This window comes from Priapulus caudatus, unplaced genomic scaffold, assembly GCF_000485595.1.
Source record: "Priapulus caudatus unplaced genomic scaffold, Priapulus_caudatus-5.0.1 Scaffold126, whole genome shotgun sequence".
Lineage (NCBI taxonomy): Eukaryota > Metazoa > Priapulida > Priapulimorpha > Priapulimorphida > Priapulidae > Priapulus > Priapulus caudatus.
The window spans coordinates 403,104-413,527 of NW_014577187.1; the positions used below are offsets into that span (position 1 = coordinate 403,104).

Consider the following 10,424-nt stretch of genomic DNA (forward strand, 5'->3'; position numbering starts at 1 on the left):
GAGAAGGTGGTACAGGAGGAAGGAGAGAAGGTAGAGAACGAGGGAGAAGGTAGTGGGGGAAGGAGGGGAGAAGGGGTGGAGGTAGAAGAGGTAGAGGACGAGGGAAAGGGTAGTGGAGGAGGGGTCGAGGTGGTGAGTGAGTGAGAGGGAGGGAGGGAGGGATCGAGGTGGTGAGTGAGAGGGAGGGTGGTGAGGTGAGTGAGAGGGAGGGAGGGGGTCGAGGTCGTAAGTGAGTGAGAGAGGGAGGGGGAGGGAGAGAGGGAGTGAGCGATCGAAGCATCTTGTGCTCACCGGCCGGCCCGCAGAATGCACAATATATAATTATTTCCATTTACATTTTTGTAATTTTGTTTTATTATACTTTTAATGTAAATTACTATGTGTCTTGTTTTTAGTATGTTTTACATGTATAATAGTACGAAGTGGCTATATGCCCGGCAGCCGGGCACGGTCTTCGATTTCCTAAATGCCCGGCAGTTTTTAATTTTCGGTGATTTCTCAAGTAAACAGTGTACTACGTGATCCAAAATATTCTACATTTGTTTAGAAATGTCAAGCAATTTTCGTTAGAGCTGTATATTCGAACTAGCCCAATTCTCCTAGCTTTGGATCACTGAGCGAACGAACTCGTAATCGACACTTAGAAAATATCCGACGGCTGCTGGGCACGGTCTTCGATTTCCTAAATGCCCGGCAGTTTTTAATTTTCGGTGATTTCTCAAGTAAATAGGAGGGTTAGGGTGCCGGCTGCCGGGCATATAGCCACAGCGTAAATTTTCATATACAGAGAACTAGTGAATCAGTGACAGAATTTCACACTAGACTGCAGATCCTGGCTCAGAAGTGTGGTTTTCAAGACGACAAATCGAGATCAGACGAAAAATTATACAAGGCACTTCAAGCTCGCGCCTACGGAGGAAAGCAATAGAACAAGGCTTAACCTTAGAGCAATTTTTAAAAACGGCTCACGCAATGGAAACTGCAGATGAACATTCTCAAGAAATGGATCGAGAGACGTCACATGCAGTGAACAGCAAACCGTTTCATCAGGAAAACAAACACAAGCCTAGTGCCAATTATCACGGCAGACGTCAAGTGAAGCCTGACAAACAGCGAAACACCACATGTGGGCTTTGCGGCAGCTCGTATCCACACAAAGAACAGTGTCCTGCTCGAGGGAAAACTTGTCATAAGTGTGGAAAATCTAATCATTTCGCAAGGATGTGTTGAGGAAACCCAGCTGCACAATCACAGGGATGAATCAGTCAGCACGGACGAGACAGACCAATCAGACACCGAGCGCTTGCAATAGAGATAGGGAACGCATCTGAGATAAAAGGCAGTCGATCTGAAAATTTGGCTGTCAAGTGTGATTTTAGTGTTAATGACATTGATGATGACAATCATCGTCTAGTATACATTTCGTCTAACTGACACTACCAACATGACTGTCCGTGACAAACCACTGTTCAGTGTCAACATAGCTGGCACACCAGTGCGAGTAATAGCTGATTCTGGGGCATCGGTGAATGTTTTGAACGAGACAGATTATCTCGCAGTAAAGAACAAGCCGAAGCTTATACACTCAAATTCGAGAGTGTACCCATACATGTCAGCAGAACCACTCAATCTACTTGGGAAATTCCAAGCTGATGCATCGAATGGTCAGTATACTTGCAGAGAGACATTCTTCGTGGTGAATGGACCAAGCAGTTCGCTTTTGAGTTGGAAAGCGTCTCAGAAGTTAAACCTGATCACATTGGTCAACAGTGTGTCTGAACCAAAATCGCATCCTGACACAGACATTATGAGTGAATTCCCCACAGTGACCGCTGGGATGGGAACATGCAGATGTGATCCTGTCAAGGTTGTTGTCGATGAATCGATAAAACCAGTAGCACAACCTCATCGACGTATCCCTTTTCACGTCAGAAAGAAAGTCGAACAGAAACTGGATGAACTTGAAAGGGCTGACATAATAGAACGAGCTGAAGGTCCAACACCTTGGATATCACCTATAGTTGTCGTTACAAAGCCAACAGGTGACGAGATACGCATCTGTGTCGACATGCGTGCAGTCAATCAAGCAATAAGTCGTGAACGTCATGTCATACCTACCATTGATGACATTGTAGTTGACCTGAATGGCTGCAGTGTTTAGTAAGGTTGACCTAATGCAAGGCTACCACCAGATCATGTTACATCCTGACTCACGCCATCTCACCACATTCTCAACTCATGTCGGATTATGGCGTTATAAACGTTTGAACTTTGGTATGTCATGTTCAGCGGAAATCTTTCAGAAGATTGTCAGTGACGTCATCAGTGGCATACCAGGTGTCAAGAATATCAGTGATGTTGGAGGAAGAAACATCATGTTGGAGGAAGAAACATGGAAGAACACGACCGGCATCTTCGAATGGTGTTACAGCGACTGACTGAGAGCAACTTGCGCGTGAACCTGTTGAAGTGTCAAGTTCGTGTACTAAGAATGTTGTTTTTTGGACATATCTTTAGTGGTGAAGGTATCTCACCAGACCCCAAGAAAGTCAGGGAGATTCAGACATTGAAACCGCCCAACACCGTCACTGAAGTACGGAGCTTACTGAGTTCTGCGGCGTTTTGTTCACGCTACATCAAGGACTTTGCCACCATCACACGTATTCTTCGAAGGTTGACACACAAGGATGAACCTTAGAGATGGACAGCAGAAGAAGATACTGCGTTCACGAATCTCAAGAATGCTTTATCTGCTGAGACGACCCTTGGTTACTACAGATCCTGAAAAGGAAACTGTAATCTATACAGATGGAAGCCCAATTGGACTTGGAGCTGTGCTCACCCAGAAGGGTGTAGATGGAAATCCTGTGCCATTGTACTACGCTAGCTATCCACTTACTGCTACTGAATCCCGCTATCCCCAGATTGATCGTGAAGCGTTGGCAATTTACTGGGCAGTAAAGCGTTTTCACCTGTATGTATACGGTAAGGACTTCAGAGTCGTGACCGACCATCAACCACTTGTGTCGTTGTTCAATAAACCTCTCATCAAAACCGTCCGCAAGAATCGAGCATTGGCTAATGGACCTGCAGAGGTATCGATTTCACGTTGATTATGAACCAGGTGACAAGAACCCGGCAGACTACGGTTCGAGACATCCAAGCAGTACACCTGCTACATCTACGCTTGAGGGTGTAGACGAGAGAACTGACGGTCACATTGCATACATAGTACGCAATGCTGTGCCAAAGGCAATGACTCTAAGCGAAATTGAAGCTGCAACAGCGAGTGATCCCGTTATACAGGCATACATCATGTGCATGAAATCAGGGCAGTGGTACAAACCTTCCCCTGGTGTCAGTGTTTCTGAACTGTCGAGATACGAGCCAATCAAAACTGAGTTGACATGCACGGCAGACCAAACTGTGCTTTTAAAGTCGAATTGTATCGTCATACCTGCACTACTTCAGGAGAGAACAGTAGACATTGCACATGAGGGACATCTTGGTATTGTGAAAACTAAGGCTCTTATGAGAGAAAAAGTTTGGTTCTCATGGACAAACTGATAGAACGAAAAGTCACATCGTGTCTATCATGCCAAATTGCCACACCAGTATCCAACCGTGAACCATTGAAACCAACCATGCAACCTGGAAAGGTGTTTGAACTTACCAGTGTTGATTCCGCACACATCGAGGGGGAAACAGTGATGCTGTTCATAGACGATTATTCACGTTTCCCATTTGTGGTACCTGTGCGATCAACTGCAGCAGTAGCCCGACCAGGCTGTGCGACGGATTGTCTATACATTATATATAGGGTATTCTAACCCTAGCAATACCGTTTCTTGGAGCTACTGCAGCAGCAGCTGTAGTTCCAAAGTTAGACGAAATCTTCGCAACATTTGGGACACCAGAGACCGTGAAATCTGATAACGGACCCCCTTTCAACGGAGAGGAGTTTGCCAAGTTCGCAGAAACTATGGGTTTTAGGCATCGCAAAGTGACCCCTTTGTGGCCTAGAGCCAACGGTGAAGTAGAACGTTTCGTCGGAATGCTGAAAAAGCATGTGAAAATCGCGAAAGTCGAAGGAGTCAACTGGAGAAAGGCCCTACAAAGTTTTCTTAGAACTTACAGATGTACTCCTCACTCTACAACAGACGTTGCACCTGCTACATTGTTCCTGAAGCGTGTGATCAAAACCGAACTACACCAGATTGTAGAACATGACCCCATCAGTGACACTGTATGCGTACGGGACACTCAACAGAAGCTGAAAATGAAATGCTGATTCAGCCAGATATGTCAAACCTACTGACCTACAAATAGGTCATCACCTCCTATTCCCCTAAGGCGATCAACCTGGATGAGGAAGGCTCCAGAGAGACTTGATCTTTAGAGTTGGACTGTAGTGGATGAGAATGTTGTGAAAGCAGATGGCTTACAGCAATTTGTGAAATCTAATCTCCAGTTTATGATTATAGTGGATGAGTTAACCTTCAGCGTTAATCTGTATGAGCATCAGGCTCTAAGACAGTAATTTGTGTTTGAGCAAATAGTCCAAAGTTGATGTTATTGCATTAATTATTCGTGTAATTTTGTGTGAAACCAATATCAATGGTTATCCAGTGAGTGACTATAAGGAAGCTGATTCAGTTAAAATCCACCAGGAAGGGGATATAATGTATTGTTTCATTATATTAATATTGCCCATACTAGATGGCGCTAGTTGTTCTCCCCGGAGGATAAGGTCGGAAGGATAGCGAAGGACCACAGTAATGATGCCACTGCATTGTCCGTTGAAATGCGTCTAAACAGAGGAATTGCTACGACCTGTGATTGGAGGATAAAAATAGACCCCGCCCACTCCCGCCGCATACGCTATGCTATGACAGGTAGGAACGTGTACTAACTATCATATGGAGCGAACGATTTGAGTTACATTTCTATAAATTCTAGCTAATATAGACACATGTCTTAGCCGTAATCTCTGTGAATTTTGAGTCTATTGAAGCGCGATTAGTCTAATTAATTAGCAAATATGCACGCGCGGCTATGACCGGTGAAACGAAACGTCACGAATTCTATTTTTATCCTCCAAAAGTGGAAAAGTGGGCGGGGTCTATTTTTATCCTCCAATCACAGGTCGGAGCAATTCCTCTGTTTAGACGCATGTTTCCGTTGTGTTTGTTATACTATAAAAATACACATACAATAAATCTATGTGAATACATCACACCTGATACGACAACGACCACTTCAGTCTTATTATGAGCTATAATACTTACAGAAATTTATTAATTATCATAATGTAAAAATGCTCCAAAGTTGAACTAGTGCCGTTTTGCTCAAGTTGTTGATATAACATGTATATATGTTGATATAAGTTGTTGATATAACATGTATATATGTTGATATAAGTTGTTGATATAACATGTATATATGTTGATATAAGTTGTTGATATAACATGTATATATGTTGATATAAGTTGTTGATGTAACATGTGTCATGCAGTCATGTCAAAGTAGTATAAGACACATCGTTTCTCTCGTTTTTATTAGCCTAGGAACTTGTTTTATTGTAGTTTGTAGACTATTTGCCTGTATGATCTGCGATTATCTGTGCAATAAACTTTATTTGAATTTGAATTTATTTGAATTTGATAGATGGCGCTAGAGTCGGAAACGTGGTCCGGTATAAATTTCAGGATCGAATAGTTCGATTCGCAGAACGAATGATATGTAATTATGTATGTATTTAATCATATGTTATATGCAATAAATCGACAATAATTCCCTGTTTTAAATGTTCACATTATTTGATTTTATATCAGAAAAGAGAATCAGACCATTCGATCCTGGCATCAAACCATTCGGTTTTGGAATCAAACCATTCAATTATGGAATCGAATCATTCGATTCTGGAATCGAATCGTTCGATTTTGGAATCGAATCGTTCGATTCTGGAATCGAATCGTTCGATTTTGGAATCGAATCATTCGATCTGCGAATCAAACCATTCGATCCTGAAATTTATACCAAAATCGAACGATTCTATTCCAAATCGAACGATTCTATTCCATAATTGAATGGTTTGATTCCAAAACCGAATGGTTTGATGCCAGGATCGAATGGTCTGATTCTCTTTTCTGATATAAAATCAAATAATGTGAACATTTAAAACAGGGAATTATTGTCGATTTATTGCATATAACATATGATTAAATAATCAAATATTATATGCGATAAATCAAATGTTATATGCACTAAATCAAATGTTATATGTGATAAATCGAATGTTATATGTGATAAATCGAATGTTATATGTGATAAATCGAATGTTATATGTGATAAAATCAACCATAAAACAAAAATCGAATTATGAAACAAAAAACATGCCATAGTTACGCTGAGAGGGTCTATGTCTCCCTGGGTACTGACAGAACGTACCCTGGTACTATCTAATATATGCCGGACCTTACCTCGCCTACTCCACTAACGAGTCTAGGGAGTCGCCTACACCTACTCCCTAACCCTAACCCTAACCATATCAGATATACGTTCCGGTATACCGGACCGTACCCAGGGTACGTTCCGGCAGTACCCTAGGGGACATAGACCCTATGAGCAATAGTTACCGCGCAGCTGCATATTGGCGTGATATAATCACCCCCCACGCAATATGTATTTATGCAAATTTTACAAGCTGCTTAGATGATTAGCACAACCTAGCAAGTATGCCCTATCATACGTTTCATTTCGTGAATTGATGATGATATCTATGTCGCACTCTCACGTCGACCGCTATCAGCACGTGTAATGAGCATGCTATAGAGTTGTCATACTTGAACTTCGTGGATGTTCTAAGTTGACATGTTTGAATTATATGCAACATTTTCAACATTATGTCTAACATTTCTGTCTGATTTCCCAATATTGAGTCAATTTGGTAAGCTCATGTCACGTACGTTTTGAAATTTAGAAATATTTTTGTAATTAGTTGTGATCCTGGACATATCATCCTAAAAGAAAGTGACGGTGTAGTATCAATGGTAGTAATCTCACAACGCAATTTAAATAAGAAAGTGTAAACATGCGACTGGCATCAATGCTATTACCTGCTAGTGTAGAATGGTGGGCTAATAAGTGAGGGACTGCGACCAGCGACAGCATCCTGCTTGCAGCTTCTATAGTTGCTAATTTTCCATATAAGTGAGCCGTTGTAGCTGAAGTCAAAACCCTCCAACTTGCTCATCACTTCAGTGCGAAGATCATTAATGCCGGCAGCTAGAAAACACAAGGTAGATGAAACGGTGACAGCTGTTATAACGCAGAGGCTACAATCTGACCTTTAATGACATCATGATGATTGCACGATTCATTCATGATATCGTAACGAGTTTAAAGAAGGCTATCATACCTATTGAGGTAGTGGTGAGAGTGATCCGACTTCTGCCAAGATTCTGTTCCCCCGTATCTCCCACCTCTGATACTTGCTTCAGTGACTTTATTTTCTCAAGTTCAACTAGGTTTTCTTTTATTGGCCAAAACAAAACAATAGACTTTCATGAGTGAATGCTGTATTGATAACACTTTTCTCATTTTAATCATGTTTCATTAAATATCTCCATAGAGATATTGCGGCATAATGTTGTCTGACCGTTCACAGGCTAAATATACTCACCCCACTATGTAAGGGAACACCATGTTATCTGACTTCATGGGCTAAACCGTACTAAAATCCTTAAAGTGTTTTCACGCCTTATCTTACCAACAAATGATGCTTTTGATGTTAGTGAAAGAACTGAAGCTATTTCCTACATGAAAGCCAATCACAAAATGGCATCACAAGTTCACAGGCAACACATGCTTCACATTAGTTTGATTGCAAAGCATGATGGGACAACTAACTTTAGGCTGAAAAGCTTCGGATACACCAATGTATCTGTAGCTGCATTATAAATTAAACTATTAATCAGGGTTTCTTCTTAGGGAAAATTAGACAAAGGAGGTAATGACCAGTTTGGGAAAAAACATGCATGATGGATTCAAAGGCGTGATGTAGACACGTATGCGGATGCGTGGGGGGGGGGATCTATGCATGCGGTGATCTAATTATTTTTAGGTTGACACTATTCTGACAATGGCAGGTAAATACAGGAACATTTTAACAACAGCGATGTTAAATTTGACAACGGTGGTTCACCACTGTGCCTCTTATATGTATAAGAAACCCTGATAATATTATACTCTAAACCAGTATCCCCTCTTCTACCACATCAAGTCAACTAATTCATTCAACAGTGATGCAAACTATAACTGCTAGAAGCTCGAGACTTCACAGCGGAAATAATTGAGCTAATTGAAGAATCAGTAAAAACACAAATCACTGGGAAACCTTTCTGCCATGACTCGATTTTTTGCAGACGGGAGTTGACAGAAATGTGTATTTGTTTGTTGCTATCAGCAAGCCTCTTTGTATTACCAGCCACAGCTTCCTGAAATAGAAAATTCAGTATTGAATTACAAAACAGTACCAATGGTTATAATTTTGCATTTGAATATTTAAAACACGTAATTATAGCCTATATTATTGAAACATCAAAGAATTATTGCAATATTATATTTCTACCATATGCTTCCTATGACATTAAAATAGTAAAATTTCTCTTCGAAAAACGGATGTGGGTTACACTACACATGATTTTCATAGGGGTTTTAACCATTGGAATGATTCATGCCCACGATGCTACGGATTTATCTGTGATCATCTCGCTGTGTGTCCAGTCTAAGTGACACCACCATCTTAAGCCAGTGATTACAACCAGTTCATGACATTTTCAGGTAAAGACCTATTTACATGTTTCATTTGATATTGTACGGGGGTCATACAGCAACTGTTAACGTGATGATGCATGTAATTCAACATGATAATCTCTAAACTATATTAAAACAAAACTGTGAAGTTCACTCTACCTGAAGATCACTTATGCTCTTATTTAACAAGCATATAGTGCCTTGTAGATGAGATATTTCTGCATCTTGCTTTTTTATGACACTGAGTAACATTTCACGCTCATTTAGCAGTTCCTGAAATGAAAGCGTCAATGACACTGTAGCTCACCACAAAAAAGGACACAAATGAGTGAGTAGGAAGAAGTCAGTTTTAATTGAGCAACCATCGACGTACATTATAGAAACGATTGCCATCTGTATATCGCAATAATAATTTATAAACCAAAATGAATCACAATTTGTGACCGTAGATGGCGCTATACCCGCTTTGTAGCGATGGCGTTTGAAATAAATAGGTTATGCTGCGTTCCGACATGTTTTGTAAAACTTTACTCTAATATAGACGTTTCATCGGCAGGGTGGAGAGGAAATACCAATTTTGCATTAAAGATATTGTCAATGAAATCTTGTAAAACGAACCAGACGAGTGTGACACCACAGACTGTTTGTGTCTATATAATATGCTATATAATTGCCAAACCCTACCTAATTTGCATAAATTTTTTTTAAATATCAAAACCCTTAGCCCTTATTCATACACATACCAAAAATGAGCAAAATCCGTTGAACCTGAACTGACTAATGGCAATTCCCATTTTTGCCAAAAAATCGCCGTGGCTCGAAAGTACGCCGACTGGCGTGCTCCAAAATAGGACGTTTAATATGGGAGCATAGCAGTATAACAACTACACCAAATTTCAAACATGTGGGTCAAACGGTTCCTGAGTTATCGTTGACCGAAGCCAAATGTTGACGGACGGACGGATGGACGGACGGACGTACGACGTACGACGACCCATGGCAATAGCTCAGCTTGACGATGTCAAGGTGAGCTAACAACAAAATTAAGTTCAATTCTAGTGTGGAAGTTAAACAGTTGTGGTTTTACCTATTATAACTCATGGTACATACTACCATAGAAATCAACAGAGCAAAATAGGTAATGTAGCTAGTAGTATACAGGTACAGCGGAACCCCGATTTTACCCGCTCCGATTTAACGTGAATTCGGATATAACGCGATGAGTCGATTGGACCACCTTTTTTGCTCTTATATAGCCATGTATATAACCCCTATTTAGCGCGAACCCGCTTTTTTGCGATGACATTTTATGGACCCCAACCATCACGTTATAACGGGGCTACACTGTACCACTACCCACCAGTGACAGTCCTGCTTGTCACAATACGAGTAAAAAGAATTGACACGTTTAGAATACAATAAAAATTTTCCAAAATAATAGCCATATGTCACTACAGGCTCTTTACTATAGCTAAAAATATACGATCTAACCCTGGGGGGGGGGGAGGCACTCACCCCACATTATGGTAGGTATGTGCCACTGCGAAGTCAATGAAAGTGCCAATGACACTGCAGCTCACCACAAACAAGGACACAAATGAGTGAGT

General features: G+C 41.0%; 1 protein-coding gene across 4 annotated transcripts in view; it reads right to left on the reverse strand.

Annotated features, from left to right (window-relative positions):
* Positions 1-10,424, reverse strand: part of LOC106805775 (TNF receptor-associated factor 3-like) — an 18,778-nt gene that overhangs the window by 1,979 nt on the left and 6,375 nt on the right. For all 4 annotated transcript variants that reach the window (XM_014807493.1, XM_014807492.1, XM_014807494.1 and 1 more), the window contains 4 exons: positions 8,977-9,090; positions 8,399-8,498; positions 7,421-7,534; positions 7,119-7,287 (listed from right to left, as the gene is read on the reverse strand). In XM_014807493.1, coding sequence (XP_014662979.1) covers positions 7,119-7,287; positions 7,421-7,534; positions 8,399-8,498; positions 8,977-9,090 — 497 coding nt within the window. The remainder of the gene's footprint in view (positions 1-7,118; positions 7,288-7,420; positions 7,535-8,398; positions 8,499-8,976; positions 9,091-10,424) is intronic.